Here is a 21,382-nt window from a genome sequence, read left to right on the forward strand (position 1 = left end):
TATAATGGCGTTTTGAATCTATCAATAATAGAAATGACACACTGTATTACACTATTACTAGAGCATCACTTATGACAAAGGTACGAGTATGGTCATCATGGTCCATAGTACAATCAATGCAGTTTTGTGTTTATGGTCACTTCTAACAAAGAAAATATGGTACCGTAAAAACCCGCAAATAAGCGCCACCCTCAATTAAGAACCACTCAGTGAAAATTTGTTACATTTGACCCTCCATTAAGAGCCACCAAGAGTTGAGTGGTTTTGTCAATAAGAACCCTGAAATAAGTGCCAGCCGCCCGGTTGTTTACAATCAGGCAGACACCGAGCTTGTCGTGACTCACTTCCACCCTGCATTGTTTATTGTCCCACAGAAGGTGTGAGACAAATAAAGATTATCCCCATAACTTGCCTGATGTCCTGTGTAATCAGAGACCTGTTTTCTAAGGTCTATGGTGTAATTGAGAACGAAAGAAAGATAGACGAAAGAAATGCATTGAGAGCGTGAATGTGACTGTCAACTTGTCCACTTTATATTTCTGACACACAATCGACCAATTCACAAACTATTTAGTAGTAACTACTAGTATGTTTTTTGCTAAAACACCGAAGGACACGTTGGGATATTCATTGCCAATGCTGTCTTTATAACAACAGTCCCTCCACAACTGTGTTATAACCAAGTAAAGAACGTCCCGATTTTAGAACGCCTTTATCGGAAAATCGGAGGTATCGAAAATACATTCTCACAGACAGACCGGAACAGGAAGTCAGTAGAAAACAAAAGATTTTGTCCTTGGCGTGGGGGAAAACAGAGGTCCTGGCAACGTTTGAGGGATCGTGACGTAGCTCCGACTGCGAGATGTAATGATTACGCAGCCCACTGTCGCTGATCGTGATTTTGGGTTATTTTTTGCATTTCGTTTGAGACGTTCGTTTTGGGGTGATTCGAGACAAATGTTCAGGGAAGTAACAAAATAACTGGCATTAGTTTGGAGAGGACTCTTTTGCCGAAAATAATCAAAATTGAAGTCGAATGGATTAGTTCCACAAACTTGCGCGATCAACTTGTCTTACAGCAAAGTGAAGTCTACGTGACCCGACTGACCCAAATATTTAAATTAGCTATTTGATAGAATTGAAAATAATCTGGACTTGTACCAATCAGAAAATGCCTTTTAACAGGCCTGGGCTTTCGTGAATGATTTCGTCTCTCCGATTGGTCACAGGAAATTATTTTTAATACATGTAATTGTTACTTTCTCGGTATCATTTCGTATTTGGTTATATAGGGGTGGGGCTATAGTTTGACCCTGTTTGCGTGGACTGTGAAGTACGTGAATATCATTAACATATCATTATAAGCTGGCTTGATTATGAAACAGGAAATATATAAACCAAAGCTGTACTGTCAGATGTCTAGCGCAATTAAAACAATGCCCAAGTACCCAAGCTGTAAAAATCTATAGAAAAACGTGTTTTTCTTTATTGTTTTTGCCATAAATACAAGTGATTGGGCCTCATTTTTTTCATTCGTTCCATGCTTGCTTTGCAAGTATCCGAAACTATTTTATATCGTCACCAAATCAACCACCACGCCAGCCCGGCCCCCCCACTCAGACTCCATAGGGGGCCGCATGTGCGTTCCTATTTTCTCGGGAAAGAGGGTACTTTTTGACGATCTGTCTCGGGAACATTTTCCCGAGAAAATCGTAGAAAAGGGGGTATTTTTTGCTTGTTTTCCAGAGATTCTCAAAATATGGGGTGTATTTCAAAACACTTCCCGAGATATACAAAAAAGGGGGGTTTAAAAGGAGTTCTAGACTGAAAAGTTCCCTAGATAGGGGGTGAAATTCATCGGAAAAGCCCGTGAAAGGGGGGGTTAAATTTTCTTCTTTTCCCTAGATAGGGGGGGGGGGTCCAAAAAAAAAGAGGGAACAAGCATAGGCCCCCCCTAAATATAGGAAGTTGGGAGGCCGGGCACGCCAGCCACAGCCACGCAAGTTAATCCCAGTTTTCAAGAAAAAAGTTTGCCGTACCAAACTTGGTAAACAATTGTACAATGGAAGTACAAGTGATTCAAGTGTTGGGTCAGACACTGAGAGTGCTACCAAATCCAACTTCAGGCATCGCTAAGCATTGTCAGTGAGACGTGACTTCAGGCATCGCTACACATTGTCGGTGAATCGTCGTATTTATTTGACGTTTGTTATTCCCACAACAGTATTTTTACAGAATAAATTAATTGCAATGATACATCATTAATAATTACTTGTCTTTTTGGTTGTGTGTGTGTTTGCCTATCCCCTTCCCTATTTCACAAGGAAAAAGTTTGATGACCCTGGTTTAAGAGCCACTGGCTACAACGTTGTCATAATGTTACCTCAAATAAGCACCACCCAGAAATGAAAGTGTTACAAAGTGGCTCTTATTTGAGGGTTTTTACGGTAACTGGAATACGTTAACGAATACAAGAAACAGGCAAGTGTAGGAGATGCAGATGCGTATAAAAATCACGCTTGATTTTCAATGGCATGCTGCAACAAACGCTAAATAAGATTCACTGAATGTAGGTAGTAATGTATGTTTTGTTAAAGGTCTGCTGGTTTATTCAGGTATGTTCGAAATGAGTAAGATTGCATGCCGTAGTTGAAAGCTTGACTTGATATTCACAAAGGACAAAGGCATAGATGAATGACCAATCAGTTGAAACATTTTTTTAAAAATTTGGTTTTGAAATAGGATGCTTTCAGAATATTGAAGTTACAGACAAATATATACCTGTATGAGCGTGATGTATGCGGACTGTGCGATGGATAGTACAATTCAGCAGTATAATGTGATCGTTCTGTTACGGGGCTCGGCGGTGGATTCAGAGTTTCTTTTGGATAATGACTTCCCATGCTACTGCCGCTAGATGATGCTCCCGTCACATGGCTTCTGTCGTAGTGTTGCACATTGCTTCCTGCAGGTACCGTACTTACAGACAGGCATGTATTTATAGACTTTGTATGGCATTTTGAAATACCTGAAAGATATGACAGAATAAAGCTAAACTGAAATGGATGCATCAGAGCTTAGAACTAGAATCAATTCATTAACAATTCAGAAACTGGTACTGTGTGAAAGCATTGACTCTCCCACTCACCTGATATTGATCTTGGTGGGGTTGTCTGTTGCGGACCAACTCCGACCATTGCAGTATAGTTGTTTTGGTGATTGTTCAACATGACAAATTGGTTATCACACATTGAATCTGGCTGGAGTTTATATCTCCTCCACCACCACATGGCGATACCAATAACGATGATGACGAAAATGAAACCAACCACAGCACCAATCAAGGAGTGCATGCTCCCGGCGCTACGAACTGGTGATGTATTTGGCTCAACGACTGAGTGGTGGTCTGAAAAACAAGTTGGAGAATATTGTCTCAACACCAATTAAAGAACTGAAAATATTAGAAAATGAACAAATCTGGGAGAGGTCTACCTGAGGTACCTATATGTATAGTATCAAAGCAATTGGACTTTAACAAAAAGTCGAAAATATCACTTTACCAAAAATAACAAAAATATTCATCAAAATTAGAGAATTGATTGATATCATCATGAAATGAAAACAAATCTAAGAGAGGTCTACCCAAGGTACATATACACCAAGTATCAGGGCAATAAAGTTTCTATTTTCCAAGAAGAAGTCGAAAATTAAAACAATTTGACATGGACGACAGACAGTCACTCATATGATGAGCTGCGCTCGACAAAGTCGACAGCGGAGCTAAAATCACAATAATAACTAATTAATTCATTCAAACAATTTTGCAAGCCACTTTTTCCCCTCTTCAATTGAAATATAAAACCAAAGTTCATGAGTGAGTCATTTGAATAGCGCCCTCTGTGTCCGTGTTTCAAATCCAATCCAATGCTGATGCTGTAAGACCCACAAGGCAACTTTTTTTTATTGCTTTATTTAGAAATCCAACAATTTATTACTCACCACAGTTTACTTCATCACTCCCGTCATCACATTCAATAATGTCATTGCATTCTGCCAATTCACTATCAACGCATTGTCCATTGGAACATTCAAACTGATCCTTCCAGCAGGGAGCTGTCAGAAATAAAGTGGAACCGATATATATATACAACATGTAAACCTGAATGTATGTACAATCTACATGCATCTCTGCCAAACATGAATATTTTTCTAATTACTACAAATCATTAAATTGTAATTTCAAAGTGTAAATTTTGCAAATATTAACGAAAAATTATTTTGCATCATATTTTGAATGTACAATATGATTTTAATAATTTGATTTCTAACCTTGACAAAATTTTTCATCAGATTCATCGTTGCAATCGGGTTCACCATTGCATCGTAACTTCTTATCGATACACTGACCGCTCTTACAATGAAATTGCAATTTGGAACATGTAGCTATTAAGAAAACAGTTGAAAACATGAATATTAGGGGTGCAGGTGGTGGAAAGGATATTTGAGGTGGGCGGGGGAGGATGGTCCCTGAGAAATTGTAATTGGGATGAGGCATGCAATTTGGAATTATGCAATTAAAAAAACAGAAGTACACATAGAAACTAATTTAATATATTTGGGCATATCTAATAAGTTACACTCACGGCAGTTCTGTTCGTCGCTTTCATCTGCGCACTCTGGAATGGTATCACAGACCCAGGCCTGCGGGATGCATTCAATGTTGCCAGATTTGCAAGTGAAATGATCAGGTGAACAGGTCGGCGGTTCTGAAATCAGTCAAGTGATAAAGCAGTTAGGAAAGAAGACATAACCACAACAGAAATATCACATCATCATTTTATCATATTGTGCAAAAATCGTTCGAACTGAAAATGCCCACAGCATGCATACTATGTGTTGAGCCCAGTTCAGCGTACTAAGCAATGTAGCACGACAACCCAGCATGACAAACGTCAACTTTTTCAAGCATCTTACCTCCACATGTTGTTCTGCTATCACTTAAAACTAAGTCAATCGGACATGCACAAGTTTTCACACCATCGACGAGAAAGCAAATATGAGAACAACCACCGTTGTTGATGGCACACGGATGGGAATCTAAGAAAAGAAATTCATCATGTAAATTTTCAGACCTTAACAACACCTACCTGCATTTCACTGGCAATTGCCATATTTAATGAGGTCAATTATATTTTGTTTTAACACCAAAGACAGCAGACATTTTTGTCTGTGAATGAATACTCACCAGCTGACGGGTAGTTGTTTCTAACAGCGTGGATATCGCTCAGCTGAGTAAGACGACCAAGGATTTTCTCCCGTTGATCTCCATTTATTTTATCAACTCGCTCAATCAGCATTGAATCCTTGTCAATCCAGTATAAATGGGTTCCAAATATCGTTAAAGCATGTGGTGTTGATAACTGAGAGTCGACCAAGACATTACGATTTCCACCTAAAATAAACAAATTATGTAAATTAGCAGTCACCAATTTGTGAAAACAAGAATTTATCCAATCATTAATTGGGCCAAGGTAATTCAATATTATTTGAAAAAGGCACAATATATTGAACATGATTTTATTACAATTATAGAAATATCCCATCTATTCAAAATTCATTGTATTCAACAAACACTGTAAATCAAAAAAACACTCTGACATTCCATACACATGTCAACCAACCAATTAGGGCACTCACCATTCAGGTCAGAACTTTCTATTCTGTGCAATGTGACATCCGACCAAAACAGTTTATTACTCTCTGTGTCAATTGCCAGTGCTTCAGGTTCAGATAGGCTAGAGCTAATAATTACGGTCTTGTCTGCGCCATCCATCGCCGCTCTCATAATTCGAGGTTTATTTTGACTAACACTTGTCCAATACATGTATCTAAAGAAAATTGACAAATGATAAGATACATTGTTCCAATTCAGACCAAAATAAAAGAAGCAAATAGTTCATAAAAATTACTGTAAAATATTTTCGCTCAGAATTAATTTTTGCTATTTTCCCTGAAGTAATGATTCTGTGAAAATAAAATCCAGCGAATATACTATTTTTCCTATATTTTACATTCAACTCGCCAAAAATCAGTGAAAATAAATTCCATATAAAATAAAGTATTTCACAGTATTTCACAGTAGTTCTCAATTTTAATTATTAGTAGTAAGATTGGAAGTGAATTATGTTATGAAATACTTATATGAAAAGATGACATGAATTTTCAATTTGGTGTACTGCAGATATGTAAATGAACAAATAATTGCATGACATAGCTCCTGTCAGTTAACAAGTTTAAGACGTCTTTGCATGACAAACTTCTTAGATTCAGGCATGGTTCAGTTAATGTGGAAGTTATAAATGTTATACATAATTGAAGAGTACATTGGTTATCAAAATGACATAAAACTGCTCGAGTATCTCAATTAAAAGAGGAGGTGTAGTAAAATTAGCATATTCAACATATCAGATATCAAAGCAATCAGCCTAATGGTTTCAAAGCAGAAGTCAAAATTCAATTGAACATGATCACATCTAAATGAGCAGCTCCACTTATCTCCAATGACAGCAGAGCTTTAGACCTGACATCCCTCATCTATGTTATCGACGTACATTTGGTAATATAATAACTGCATGCATGATATGTATATTAATGTGGTAAAATACAAACAAATACAACTTACCCCCGCTCAGGATCCAGAACAATTGCTCTTGGCTTCTCGGTATCATCTCTTATAACGACTCCGACTTCAGTCATATCAAGACGAGTGACGTTAATGACGTTGGTCTGAGAGCATGTCCAGTATATCAAACCACTATAAGGATCAAGAGCCAAATCGTGAGGATGGAACTTTGGCTCATCACCTGGATTGGGGAGAAATGTTTCTGGCTAAACAAAAACAAACATACATAGACGAATTATTTTCTCGTTATTTTATCAATTGATAGAATAGAAATTAAATTTTCATTCAATCAAATAGTTTTGCTCTGTAGGAAACTAAATAGTAGTGTAGCTAGTACATGAGGTGATAATATTGGCCCGAACTTGTGAGGATGCGTTAGCCGTACAACAGAGGACAGCAAAAACAGTATTCAGTCCAAGGTTTTATCATACACCATATAGGTGTAATTACAATTTTACCACAGGGGGTGACCTCAAACACACAACGTAATTTAGAATGACACATTTAGTTTTGATTGATTGAAATCGTGATACGAAAATTATTGCCCTGATGCGAGGGGGTGTACCTCCCATATCATTACAAGGCCAGAAAATACAAGGTACTGTAGAATACTTTATTTTAGCTGGAATTAATTTTCACTGAAAAGACTTTTTGGGCATTTTGCTTTGAATTATTTTCACTGATTTTTGATGAAATTAATGTAAAATATAGGAAAAAATGTATATTCGCTGGATTTTATTTTCACGGAATCATCCCTTCAGCGAAAATAAAGTATTCTACAGTATATGATAAAGCAAAGATACTTACCTCTAACCCATTATCATAAGATCTCTTTATAGTTTTGGTTCTACCATCAACCCAATAAATCTGCTTCGTCTTATAGTTATACTCTATAGCTTTCACAATACGCAGACCATGTATTGGCAAAACAATGTCGGGGCTGTCATCCAAATTGACCGTCATTCGACTAATCAGGTTGCGTTGACTGTACAGTAGAAACGACTCAGGTGCTGCAGTAAAGCAATATTTAGTTTAATACAGTTATTTTTGGGAAGGTTTTATACAAAGATAAGAAATCTATTAAACACCCACCAATATACTTACGTGAACATGTTTTATTATCTTCTCGCAATGTGTAATGCGTGGGACAGGCACAATGAGATTGAAGTTCACCGATTAAATTTGGAGGGTCAGCAAAACATAAATACTCGCATCCATTGTTGTTTAATGCACATTGGTTAGACCCTATATGAAATAAACAAGAGAAAGTGGTCAATCCACCATCGAGGGCAGTATAACATTCCTTCAAAATTACAACTTTATTTCCCAGGAAAATAGTATAGCCCATCGTAACAATTTACATAACAGTAGACTATGTTAATTATTGTATTCAATGTAAGGGTTTTTAAGCTCTTAATTTATCCAAAACGATGGAGTGATTCCCCTACTTAGGGACCCGGTTGCAGATATTTTTTTCTGTTTCCTCATTTACCAGACTGTCTTGACGCATGAAACACCAAGATGTCCATAACATAGTCCAACTGTCCTTGAATCCGAGTTCTATTTTCACCACTGGTTTTATTTACTCTTTCAATACTGCGTGTTGCCCAGTCAGTCCAATAGATGTAGTCTTGATACTGAGTCAATCCGAATGGCTTTGGTAGTTTTTCCCCAATTACTGAACGCCTATGTTGACCTGTGTTGAAAAAAAAAAAAAAAATGATTTATCAATAATCTATATTATCAGAGGTACATTACTTGGGGTTTGTAACTACGGTGACATGATACCAAGATCCCGTCACAATCTCGCTCTCGCATAAGTGTTCCAACTCAGAAAAAATGCGAATGCGCATGCCCGAGGTAACTAGGATACTGGGATGTCCAGGTGGATCAAAATAGCTGCCCACGATATGACGGATTACGAGAACTATATTTTCTGTACATTTTCGATGTATTACATTTTTCACTATGATGGTGACAAGAAAAGTTTATTTTTTTCATTACAAACCTTGAACATTGATATGCGTCATGTCAGAAGGTCGTAGCCTCAGTCTCGCTATCTACGAGAAGAGACTTGAATGGGATCTTGACATGATGTCACCATACAGTACAATGCGAGTTGCAAACCCCAAGTAATGTACCTCTGATATTATCAAACTTGTAAAATGTATATAAAATGCTATCTAGTTTTGAAAAGACAGAAGGAAAGAGAAAAAAAAATTACCCATCAAATCTGCTGATTCAATTTGGTTCATATCAAGATCAGTCCAGTACATTCTGCGATCACTGTAATCAATTGTCAGCCCATTAGTGCGACCCACGTCTGTCACAATCAGCTTTCGGTTACTGCCATCCATATTGGCCCTTTCAATCTTGGGATTGCCACCCCAGTCCGTCCAATACATAAAGCTGAAGGAACAATAGTGCAATGGAAATAGACTTATAAGTCAGTGACAAATGCAGGATTCAGTAACTTATTAAACTTGTTGCTGTGTTAAAGAAGGAATGTACAATGCAATGATTGATTGAACTAAAAATTCAGCTGACCTAGACTGACTATTGAGCTAGTTGATAGATTGCAAAATTATTGGTCAGAATGTTACTCATTACAGCTTTTTCATTAAAAACAATCTACTATAGTTCTCCTTTTTTTCTATGTTTTATTTGTAATTTCTCTTAACCATAATGGGATATTTATGCGATGAAGGAGTGAATTAGTGGAAATAAAACCTAATAACGATGTTTTTTTCTGTATTTTACAATCAACATATCAAATATCAGTGAAAATAAATTTCATACAAAATTAATTCAAGCACAGCTTATGACAATAACACAATTTCTGGTGAATATTTCATGACTTGTGTACTTACCCTTCACTTGGATCTAACGCTAATGCCCTGGGTTCCTCTAAATCTTGCCAAAGCAGTACTCTTCTGGCAGATCCATCCAGTCTTGCCACTTCTATCCGATTTGTTCCTGTATCAGCCCAGTAAATATTATGGGCTACCCAATCAACTGCCATGCCTTCTGGGTATTCTAGGCCAAACTCAATCACATGCTCTAATGAACTACCATTCATGAAAGCACGACTGATTGCCTGTAATTAAACAACAAATAGGTTTAAAAAAATATATAATTTGTAGTGTCATGAGGCCTCATTTGAGAATTTGTCAGAAATGATGACAATACCTCAGTCGAGGAGAGTCAAGTGAAGGCAAGCATGAGAGTAAATTTATTCTATTACAGATAGATCACAAACAAATATTGCTAAGTAATTTCCATACCATATTGGCTATATCAGTAACACATGATCGAAATAAATCCAACTTCAAATACAAGACAAATCTGAAACACAGGGGTGATGTATAAATATGGCTATTCACCTTCCGTCTAATATCGGACCAGTAAATTCGATTATCGTTGATATCAAAATCCAACGCAGCCGCTTCCTTGACACCAGCCAGCGGAATAACAACATCATTATTGTTAGTCTCAAGAGAAATGCGTCGAATATCGGCACGTCTGGAAAAAAGGAGAAACGCTTCGGGTACGATGCAGGTTTTCTGGTCTTGGAGCAGCTCTAAACCAATTGGACAGGCACATATCACACCAATTGGTCGGTATAAACAGAGGTGGCTACATCCGCCATTGTCATGAGCACATACATTGGTACCTATAAGAAAAGATTGAGTGAACTTTAAGCTCAACATAACAAGCGTGTTAGAATTTTTGAAAAGATCTTGTGCAAATAACACCTCAGAACTGCATTAACTAATTTGAACACAATTTTTGCAAACTTTCAAACTCAACAATACTTCTATTCTCTTATTGAGGCTGTTTTCTAGTCAATCTCGTGCAGGAGTACTACATGTATTTAATATATGCCATAAACCTGAATAATAATTGTTAAATGCATGTTAGGTAATTATTATGCACACATTCAAACCAAAGCAAATCACTCATGCACCAAAATATCCAGGATTCTAATAATGTACATGATATATAACTATTTGGTATGCAAGGTAATTAACATATATGCTTTGAACCAATATAACTAAGCATGTCTGGGGGCATCCCAAGGCACTGACATAACAAATTTCATTTAAATCTATAAAGTGGTTCTATGAAGCACAGAAATTGACAAATTTCTGATTTGTACTTTTTGCATGTTAACAAAACAAGCAGTCAGTCAGCTGAGATAGCTCCGCTGTTAGCAATGCACATTTCAATAAAAGAACAGAAGATATCATTAGAAAATGAACAATATGTATAGTATCAAAGCAATGGGACTTACAGTCAACAAGAATTCAACAATATCACTTTTCACCAAAAATGACAAAAATAATCATCAAAATTAGATAATTGAAGATATCACCACGAAATTAACAAATCTGAAAGAGGTCCACATGTAGTACCTATAAATGTAATATAAAAACAATCGGACTTGCGGTTTTCAACAAGAAGTTGAAAATATCACTTTTTACCAAAAATGCCAAAAATATTAAGCAAAATTAGAGAATTAAAGATATCATCACGAAATGAACAAATCTGAGAGAGGTCCACATGTAGTACCTATATATGTAATATCAAAGCAATCGGACTTGCTGTTTTTAACAAGAAGTCGAAAATATCACTTTTTACCAAAAATGACAAAAATATTCACCAAAATTAGAGAATTGAAGATATCATCACAAAATGAACAAATCTGAGAGAGGTCCACATGTAGTACCTATATATGTAATATCAAAGCAATCGGACTTGCGGTTTTTAACAAGAAGTCGAAAATATCACTTTTTACCAAAAATGACAAAAATATTCACCAAAATTAGAGAATTAAGGATATCATTACAAAATGAACAAATCTGAGAGAGGTCCACATGTAGTACCTATATATGTAATATCAAAGCAATTGCACTTGCGGTTTTTAACAAGAAGTCGAAAATATCACTTTTTACCACAAATGACAAAAATATTCACCAAAATTAGAGAATTGAAGATATAAAGATGAAATGAACAAAGCTCAGAGAGGTCTACCCAAGGTACATATACACCAAGTATCAAAGCATTCAGGCTTGTAGTTTTCAAGAAGAAGTCGAAAAAGTAAAACATTGACACGGACGACGACTGAGGACAATCACTCATATGATAAGCTTCGCTCGACAAAGTCGACAGCGGAGCTAAAAAGTAAAACATTGACACGGACGACGGACAATCACTCATATGATAAGCTCCGCTCGACAAAGTCGACAGCGGAGCTAAAAAGGTTATTTATGCACCAAATTCTACATTTTAATCTAACTTTGGATGAAAATAGATTTATTGCACAAATTATCTAATTAGTATGCAAAACTTAGCAAGTGAATCTTGTCAATAACTATTTAAAGAAATTGCTGGGGGTAAAAGGTAATAATTATTACAATATAAACATCCTACTAAGAACACTTTCATGTGAATATCAAGATTGAATATCACTACTCCACAGGATCTTGTAACGGGTTGTCAGACTGTGCTTTAAAAATATTTCTGATGAAAACTGACAGCTACAATACGCACTCCTAGCAAAGTTACCCAATATTACGAATAACATGCAAAATAATTAAATTCTTAAAAAAGAAACTCAGCAATGATTTTTTCCAGATTTCAATTTCACTCCAACATTGTATCGACAAATAATGCAAGCATTAAAACCGGACAAAGAGCCTCATCACCTACTCTCAAAGGATGGCGAAAGGATAAAAAAAAAAAAGACCTTGAATAGTTTCTTACGGTTTTCTACATTTTTAAATACAAACGGCAGTTATATTAAATTTAAGCTTTAGGCATCAACTGATTTTATTGACTGGGCCCATTAAGTCCCATTATGAACGCATCAGTCAGGAGATTTTAGTAATTAAATACCACAAGATAAACATTGACGGGACAAATGAAGCAGGGGCATACCTGTCAATCACTCTGATTGACGTTTGAACACTGACAATAACATGAATTAACAGACAAAGAAAACAATCATAATGGAATTTTTCTATCATTCATTCTAAGTGCCCAATCAGTATTGACTATTTACCACTAAATTTCATTTTAGCGTGTCTATTATTAATAATAGATTTATTTTTCTATTATAACCCCGCATTGAGAGTTTCAGCTAAAGAAATTATTAGATATATCAAATGTGTGAGCTTATCTCCCAGTGCAGATTGTAAATCAGATTATTAGAAATATTGGAATAAACCATTTGCAACAGGGAGGAGTGACTCGATTAGCCAACTGGGAGAGGGCGACTTGATTATTCGACAGGGAGGGTGATGTGACTTGATTAACCAACATGAAGAGGGGTGACTTGATTAACCAACAGGAGGAGGGGTGACCTGATTAACCAACAGGAGGAGGGGTGAATTTTTAAGCCAACAGGAGGAGGGGTGACTTGATTAACCAAAAAAGAGGGTAACGTGACTTGATTAACCAACAGGAAGAGGGGTGACTTGATTAACCAACAGGAAGAGGGGTGACTTGATTAACCAACAGGAAGAGGGGTGACTTGATTAACCAACAGGAAGAGGGGTGACTTGATTAACCAACAGGAGGAGGGAGGACTTGATTAACCAACAGGAGGAGGGGTGAAATTTTAAGCCAACAGGGGGAGGGGTGGCTTGATTACCCAATGAGAAGGGGTGACTTGATTAACCAACAGGAGGAGTGGTGAATTTTTAAGCTAACAGGGGGAGGGGTGACTTAATTATCAGAAAGAGGGTGACATCTTGATCAATGTTAAAAGGATACTGAGTATAAATGGTATGGCTGGCTGTGGAGGACACAATCTGGTCTACACAAGATAACTGGTTAAACAAATATTTAAATAAGATGGATAGATTTTTTACTTCTTTACAGTTTATGAAGGGACAGATCTAAACTTCAGTTGCTGAACACAGTGAGGAATCTGTATGTACCTTCTATTTTCTTTACGTTAACAGCTTTCAGACCCATTAAATCAGGCAACTGGTCAATAATAACTTCTCGGTCTTGTCCATTGTGTTTGTTGACTCTCTCAATGGATCTTCTCTGCCAGTCAGTCCAATATATGTAGTCACCTACAAAGGTATGTCATATATTATCATTGAAATATCTTTCTTTGTAAGGGAAGAGAAGTACAATACACAAATCAACTTAATCTTTTCTTAAAATTTTTCTGGCAAAATCTGTGCGGAAAACAAAACTTTTCGGAACTATTTAAACCCTCTGTGAATAAAGGTGCAGGTGGTTATCAGTTCACTATCAAAGTAAACTGACTTAGATTATAATTGTAAATAAAAAATAGAGTATGAGTTTAAACTAGATAAACAATTATCTCCCATGATTCAATGGTACAATTCCAGAGATTGGTCTTTCTTTTCTTTCACACAGATCAACTGAGAAGGAAATACTTACCAAGCAAGCTAAAACCAAAAATGTGAGGTAAATCAACTACCAGTACTTGTCTTCCTGTGCCATCCATGTTTGCCATTTCAATTTTATCAGTTTTCGCATCTCCCCAGTATATTTTCCTCTCTATAAAGTCCAATGCAATTCCGTTGGGCCATCCCAAGGATGAATTAATGAGCACAGTTCTGTCTGTTCCATCAAGAGCAGCACGTTCGATTTTCGGCTTGCTTCCCCAGTCTGTCCAGTACATGTACCTATAAAGAGATGAATACGTTAACAAGATGTTGTGTAAAATTTTCAATAAGACATATCACCAAACATTTAGCTTCAAAACTAACAGTATCACACATATATACATACCCGTCTGCTGGATCTAAAGCTATTGCCCTTGGTTCGTCTAAATCTTCGGAAATCAATATTGTCCGCGACGTCCCATTAAGTCTAGCAACTTCAATTCTGTCATTGCCCGTATCAGTCCAATACAAATTCCTGCCAACCCAATCTACAGCCAATCCATCTGGATGCTCCACCTCGGTAGTCACAATAAATTCACCACCTGAAAACAAAATGTAAATTTGTTTTGACCTTCATAAGAAGAATGAGCAACGCCAGATGATGGCTACAGAGAACACCAACGTTAAAATGTGTACAGTTAAAATCCTATTATAAACCGCGGTTTATATTACAATGTATCAAATAAAAAATTGGGATCAACAGCTCAAGTTCGGGGTGTGGTTTATATTAGGGACACATTGCAATCACTAAATGGGCATGGTCATTTTTTTCCCCCACATCACTCGCACAAAACTAACAATACACCGTACAATCTTTTGAATATAAGAGTAACTTCAATTTAGATGTCAGGGAAGAGTGATAAGCCTCACGTCACAAAAAAACTGTTCACATGAAAAAAAAAAATACTCTGTATATTTAATGTAATATGCATTTTTATGCATGGTCTTGTTGAATTGGGGGTGCGGTTACTAATAGGTACTTTTCATGTTTTCAATTTCTGTTGAGAACTCTTTAACACTGAAGCCAAAATCGGGGGTGCGGTTACTATAAGGTATGCGGTTTATAATAGGATTTTAACGGTAATCAATCGTATACGAACGAAAGTTAAAACAAAGAATTACGTCTCGTACCTGTACCATCCATGGATGCTCGTCTAATTGCCCTCACTTCGTCATCTGTCCAATAAATGTAACCATCCACTGGATCATAATCTATTGCGATAGCATGTTGGATATCTTCTAATTGTAAAACAACGTCTGTGTAGTCAGGCGTGTCAAGAGATATCCTGCGAAGATCTGTCCGTCTGGCGAGTAATAGAATTTCTTCAGCTCCTGAAAATGTAAATTAAATTAACGAGACATGTTAACAGAGACAGATGATGCAAGTAAAGTAATTCATTGTGACTTTTTTTAATGATGACAGTATCTTTATTACTATTACTTGAAATGAGAGCATCATGACCTGTCAATCATGGTGTTCGGTTTGTTGTTGTTGTTGTTGTTGTTCTGTTCCGCACTGTTTTACCCTGCACTGTACTGCAGTATAACACTGACTGGGTCACCCTGCACTGTTCTGCAGTATAACACTGACTGGGTCACCCTGCACTGTTCTGCAGTATAACACTGACTGGATCACCCTGCACTGTTCTGCAGTATAACACTGACTGGATCACCCTGCACTGTTCTGCAGTATAACACTGACTGGGTCACCCTGCACTGTTCTGCAGTATAACACCGACTGGGTCACCCTGCACTGTTCTGCAGTATAACACTGACTGGGTCACCCTGCACTGTTCTGTAGTATAACACCGACTGGGTCACCCTGCACTGTTCTGCAGTATAACACTGACTGGGTCACCTTGCACTGTTCTGCAGTATAACACTGACTGGGTCACCCTGCACTGTTCTGCAGTATAACACTGACTGGGTCACCCTGCACTGTTCGGCAGTATAACACTGACTGGGTCACCCTGCACTGTTCTGTAGTATAACACTGACTGGGTCACCCTGCACTGTTCTGCAGTATAACACTGACTGGGTCACCCTGCACTGTTCGGCAGTATAACACTGACTGGGTCACCCTGCACTGTTCGGCAGTATAACACTGACTGGGTCACCCTGCACTGTTCTGCAGTATAACACTGACTGGGTCACCCTGCACTAAATATTAAAAAACAGAGCCTTTGTGACGGAGGATAGAGAGAGCTACTTAATTATTTCCATGCTTAAATGTAGGCTGTCAATATCACCATCATGTAGAAATGATTTGGTGAAGAAACACTTCAGACCAGATCCCTCGAGACACTAGCACACATTTGTTACCATGGAAACAAAGGCAATCAGAAAGAAAACCATTATGTAATTATAGCTCCTGTCTCTTTTTCATACTGATCTTTATTTCTTTGACATTTATATTGATTTCCAACGGTTTTGTGATGCAAAGCACAAGACTGCAAGCACGCACAATATCCGGTTTCATATGACATAAAAGCAGCCCTGCAAAAAAAACCTACAGTGGGCAACAGATGATTATCCTGATCAACCATCTGCATGTACGAATTGTATTTTCTTCTTTGGGCTGAATGAAAGATTTCAATGTCAAAGGTTACATACTCACCGTCAGCACACGTTCTGCCATTTGTTAGCAGCCTCACTCCAGTGGGACACGCACATGTATACTTTGGCGGATGCGGCGACATCAAACACAAGTGTGAACAATCACCATTGTTCTGACCACAAGGATTGGCCCCTGTAAAAACGAGAGATGACCATTAATATTTTTATTTATTTAGTGTCATACAGGTACATGATTAACTTTACTCAGAATTATTTTCACAGTGCTCACCACCAAGAACACTAACTAGAGGACAGAGTTGGCTTTGTCTCACCGGTGGTTTTTTATTTTTCATTTTTGTTTTCATAAAGTTTGGTTATGTTTGGTAACGAGAAGCTGATCAGGCATTATAGCCCTTGAAATTATTCACCAAAACAATATATATAATTTTTGCCATATTCATATTTACTCATATTAAAGTGATTTTCGTTCCAAATTTTAAATAATCACCAAGTTGTTACTTTTTTAATTGAATTTGTATGACATCTAATTGCAATCAATAACGGGCTTAAAACTTTGGCAAAACACAAACCATTTGTCATTACGTATCTTTGAGCCAACACATTCAAGCAATTTTTTAAGAATTTTCAAAAGTTTACGTGATGACAAGCACTGCCATAGAAAACACTCAGGCTTCAGCATATAGCAAATAGCAACTCATAACACACTAGAAAACTTTGTTTTCCTGCTGTGATGGGAATTTTCTTCAGTTATTTCCCAGATACCCATATTTTGTTTCTAACGCAAACAGCCTGGAGTCTGAATCCACAACACAACATACTGGGATGTCATCAGCAAGGTATCTGTCTACCTTAAGGCAGTTCAATCTGAGTTCAAATTTTACAATGTTACTGCACATATGTGCAATGTATTATGCGAGATACCTTGCCATTGTGTATAATAGACAATAATTATCGCACAGGAAACTCGCAAATTTAAATATAAATTTTCTCAAATGTTTTCACAGTAGTAGGATTCATAAAATAACATAAATTTGACATCCTATGTCACCAAGCAAAAATAGAGGGAAATAAAGAAACAATTTTACTATAGAAACCATTGTATAAATGCACATTTTAAGCATTTTTCAAGGCATTGTTTCTTGAAAAAAAATGGTTTTTCGGTACTACTGAAAACATATAATCTGCAATTTAGCTCAAACCTCTATAAATTATATTGGAAGGAAATAACTTAGATATGGACATAAACTCTTGATCGAAAAACATTAATAGTAAATCATATGTAATATGAGTTATAAAATAGTGATGACTTTATGGAAACACACCCCATTCAGTATTTACTGTATTAATAGCGTAATACGCTTATGTCAATTGCAGAAGGATTTCATTGGTCAAAATTAAATTACGCCATTATTTTAGTTATATGAAAAATGAAACAATAATCTCGCATTCCAGGATATGGATGCACTTTTAAAGGTTCAGACTTGGATTTGAACAGATGGTGTGAATTACTATGTCACTCAATAAGTGTCCAGGACATAGTTCAACTCAAAGTCACAGGTCAGAGGGTTTTCCCAGCTAGATAGATTTTGATTAAAACCAAAATACCACGTACAAGGGGACTCTACTCACTATTAGTAGTATTGTTTTTTCACCAGCCATCATAATTTTTAATAAGAATGGTAAATTTCATCCACCAAAGGAACTTCATTTGCATTGAGGCCTTAATCAAAAGTCAAAACAGTCACATTTGATCTATTTTCTACCTAGTCCAAATTATCCATATTTTGAAGTAAATTATGTCACTAAAAAACTTGTTTGATCTTCCACTGAGAGTTACATAGAGTTCAAATTCATATTTCTCTTGACTATAGAAAGAGACTTCACTGATTTTTTTTATTTGAAGTGTTTCATCTGATTTTTAAGTTGCCCATAACACATCTACAAATGTTGTAAAACTAATAACAATGGGAGAAATGCTTATAAATTCACAAGTAAAGCTATGAACCAATAAAAGAAGTAAATCAACATTTAAGACTGTCAAAATATTTTTGTTGCTTTTAAGAATCGGTACCAATGCTCAATAGACCAATTGTAAGCAAGATTTCATAATCCTATTATCCACACCGCTAGCGATAATGTCACTTGTATCATCAATAGACTCACCTGAAGGCTGCCGAACCGCTGAATAAACGTGAATATCCATTGGTGAAAAGATATCTTCATGCACAACTTTCCTGTTCTCGCCTGTATTTTTATGACACGAATGAATAGACCTTGTGTGCCAATCAGTCCAAAACAAAGTATCCGTAAATAACGTTAATGCAAATGGGTGAGGTAATGATCCTTCCGCCACCGGTGAACGATCTGAACCGTCAAAGTTTGCATGATGTATATAATTAAGTTTTGCATCGGCCCAGTATATCCTCTGCGCATCATAGTCTATTGTTAGGCCATTCGGCCAATAAATGTCAGTCTGCACAATAACTTCCCGCTCTATTCCGTCCATCCCGGCCCTTTCAATCTTTGGCGTTTCTCCCCAGTCTGTCCAGTACATCCACCTGTCAAAAAAACCAAAATTAACATGATTATTTTCCAAATATAGTGATGTAAAACCTTTTGCACCACTCGGCGATGTTTTTTTGACAGTTTAGAAAACTTAATATTCTTAGCAATACAGATTTTTGTTTTCAAATTGTATTATTATTATGTTTCTAAACTGGAACAATAAAAGACAGTGAAGGAAAAAAAAGTATGAAAGCAAGGAAGATAATCTGTGAAACATGAAACATGGGAAATAAAAAAAAGAAATTCTTGTATCAATATCACATGTAGTTGGGTCTGAATGTAGGAACGTACAGGCTAACTCCATAACACCATGGAGGTAAAAAGAGAAGGAGTCACAGCCAAGCTTAGATCAAAGGTACCAGGATGGTCGCCGCTGTTTGTACATAGATCAGAGAGTTTATTTGCCGAACGGATCAAGGAGGACAGTTTCCTCTTAGCGCAGTGAGGATTACTGTGAATTAGCATACTACGGACGCCTTCGGCGGCACTTGCTGATTTTTGTGACAATTCTGTCAAATTCTTATAAACAAATAAGGTGACGATCGATAACGCGCACAAGTTTGACTACGACGCTGAAACTGCTATGTCCTTCATTTCAGAAGACGTAAACGAAATCGAAGAGCATATTACAGACGAAAAATTGTTTTCCATATGCTGTGAGCGAAACAATTACTCGAAAACAAAAAAATGCAGCGAATTTCTTGTTGACGCACTGCCGTAGGAAGTAGGACATACAAGGGATATAAACTTCAAAAAGCGTCATTTCGAACCTCAAAATTCAGTCACTGGTACAACGCGGTGCGGTACATGCCATGCACCATTGCAAAGATCATTAAACGAGCTTTATTGTGGACTAAAAAACAGTACTAGCAAGGTTTCGAAACATTACAATATTGCTGATTCAAAACTACAACGGAAAATGTGCTGAAAAACGAAAAATTACATAAACTTAACAAGAAATTCTCTGATTTTCAAAATTCCAACTTTCCCGTTCTCACAAACACGTTTCCTCTACGTATAAAGATCTGCGCATGCTTTATGTCCTGTAATATTTACTGCGACACCATAAAAGACCTTGGAATGTGTACTGTGCGCAGCAACGCTTGAGAGTAAATGACGTGTCGGCGAAGATCCTGGGGTGAAAGGACGATAAGACAAAGGGAATTATAGGATTAAACTTGTCTAAAACAAAAGTTTAGAAGGATTATTTTGGCTGTGACTCCTTCTCTTTTTACCTCCATGATAACACACACTACCAACTATTTCATGCACATTACATTCAAATAGAGGACATTTAATCTGTAGCTCAACACCAATGGAGACAATTTGATAATATTCAACATACAACACTATATACAGACAAATCATATTTCTATAGTGGAGTTTTAAGCAACATTTACAGAGGGGTGAAAATTAAAAATGTCAAACTTTTAAGCACCCTTTGTAACCCCCCCTCTCCAAAAAAAAACATTAAACTTTTTGAAAATACTTCAAGCCCGCAAAAACAGCACCTATAGAAATATTTGATTGAGATGCACAACTGCCAGGGTTTTCTAAGCATGTGTCAGTGAAGTAAACACTAATCTGATTAGAGAATGGTACAAATTCATTTGGCTTGTATGACTTGCACGACGCCCAAAGGCATAGGATAAGTGCAATCCATGCGATTGTCATCTGGATTCGACACAAACATTTTCGCGTTAGAGCTCCAAACACTACAAATAAAAGCAAACTTAATTCTCTTGCCAAACATTCCAGTCTGTTGCTTATCCTGTATTTTTATGAGAACATTCAACCCACAACCATCCCAACGCACAAATCCTTTCAAAATTATCCTCCTTTTCTTTCTGCTGCTTTGGATAAAAATATTTTTCAAAAATTGTTTTAGTAATGCCTCACCAGTTTATTTATATGAAAATATGAATAATTTCACATTTTTGTTGTCAAAATGATATTAAATTCTTATCTGGTAAAGTCAATTTAAAAAGTACATGGGGCTGGCTGGTAACGGGTTGATGGAACTTATATGGGTGGTACCCAGAGAGTTGCAGTAATATGTAAATTAAATTAGATATACTGAATGTTGCAGTTGTAATAATAATTAAGGTTTTTTATTCAAAGTACATAT

General features: G+C 36.8%; 1 protein-coding gene across 1 annotated transcript in view; it reads right to left on the reverse strand.

The window, feature by feature from the left end:
- The window catches only part of LOC100377093 (low-density lipoprotein receptor-related protein 6-like), a 46,598-nt gene that overhangs the window by 2,433 nt on the left and 22,783 nt on the right, over window positions 1-21,382 (reverse strand). Inside the window, exons 3-23 of the mRNA XM_006822636.3 lie at window positions 18,853-19,247; window positions 16,730-16,861; window positions 15,244-15,444; window positions 14,459-14,654; window positions 14,105-14,352; window positions 13,627-13,767; window positions 10,066-10,355; window positions 9,553-9,779; window positions 8,907-9,091; window positions 8,175-8,378; window positions 7,787-7,927; window positions 7,490-7,692; window positions 6,683-6,888; window positions 5,698-5,888; window positions 5,246-5,452; window positions 4,975-5,097; window positions 4,644-4,766; window positions 4,330-4,443; window positions 4,000-4,113; window positions 3,149-3,406; window positions 2,782-3,028 (exon numbers count right to left, since the gene is read on the reverse strand). Of these exons, the coding sequence (XP_006822699.2) occupies window positions 2,782-3,028; window positions 3,149-3,406; window positions 4,000-4,113; window positions 4,330-4,443; window positions 4,644-4,766; window positions 4,975-5,097; window positions 5,246-5,452; window positions 5,698-5,888; window positions 6,683-6,888; window positions 7,490-7,692; window positions 7,787-7,927; window positions 8,175-8,378; window positions 8,907-9,091; window positions 9,553-9,779; window positions 10,066-10,355; window positions 13,627-13,767; window positions 14,105-14,352; window positions 14,459-14,654; window positions 15,244-15,444; window positions 16,730-16,861; window positions 18,853-19,247 (4,146 nt within the window). The remainder of the gene's footprint in view (window positions 1-2,781; window positions 3,029-3,148; window positions 3,407-3,999; window positions 4,114-4,329; window positions 4,444-4,643; window positions 4,767-4,974; window positions 5,098-5,245; window positions 5,453-5,697; window positions 5,889-6,682; window positions 6,889-7,489; window positions 7,693-7,786; window positions 7,928-8,174; window positions 8,379-8,906; window positions 9,092-9,552; window positions 9,780-10,065; window positions 10,356-13,626; window positions 13,768-14,104; window positions 14,353-14,458; window positions 14,655-15,243; window positions 15,445-16,729; window positions 16,862-18,852; window positions 19,248-21,382) is intronic.

The sequence above is a fragment of the Saccoglossus kowalevskii genome, chromosome 1, assembly GCF_978046115.1.
Source record: "Saccoglossus kowalevskii chromosome 1, keSacKowa6.1, whole genome shotgun sequence".
NCBI lineage: Eukaryota > Metazoa > Hemichordata > Enteropneusta > Harrimaniidae > Saccoglossus > Saccoglossus kowalevskii.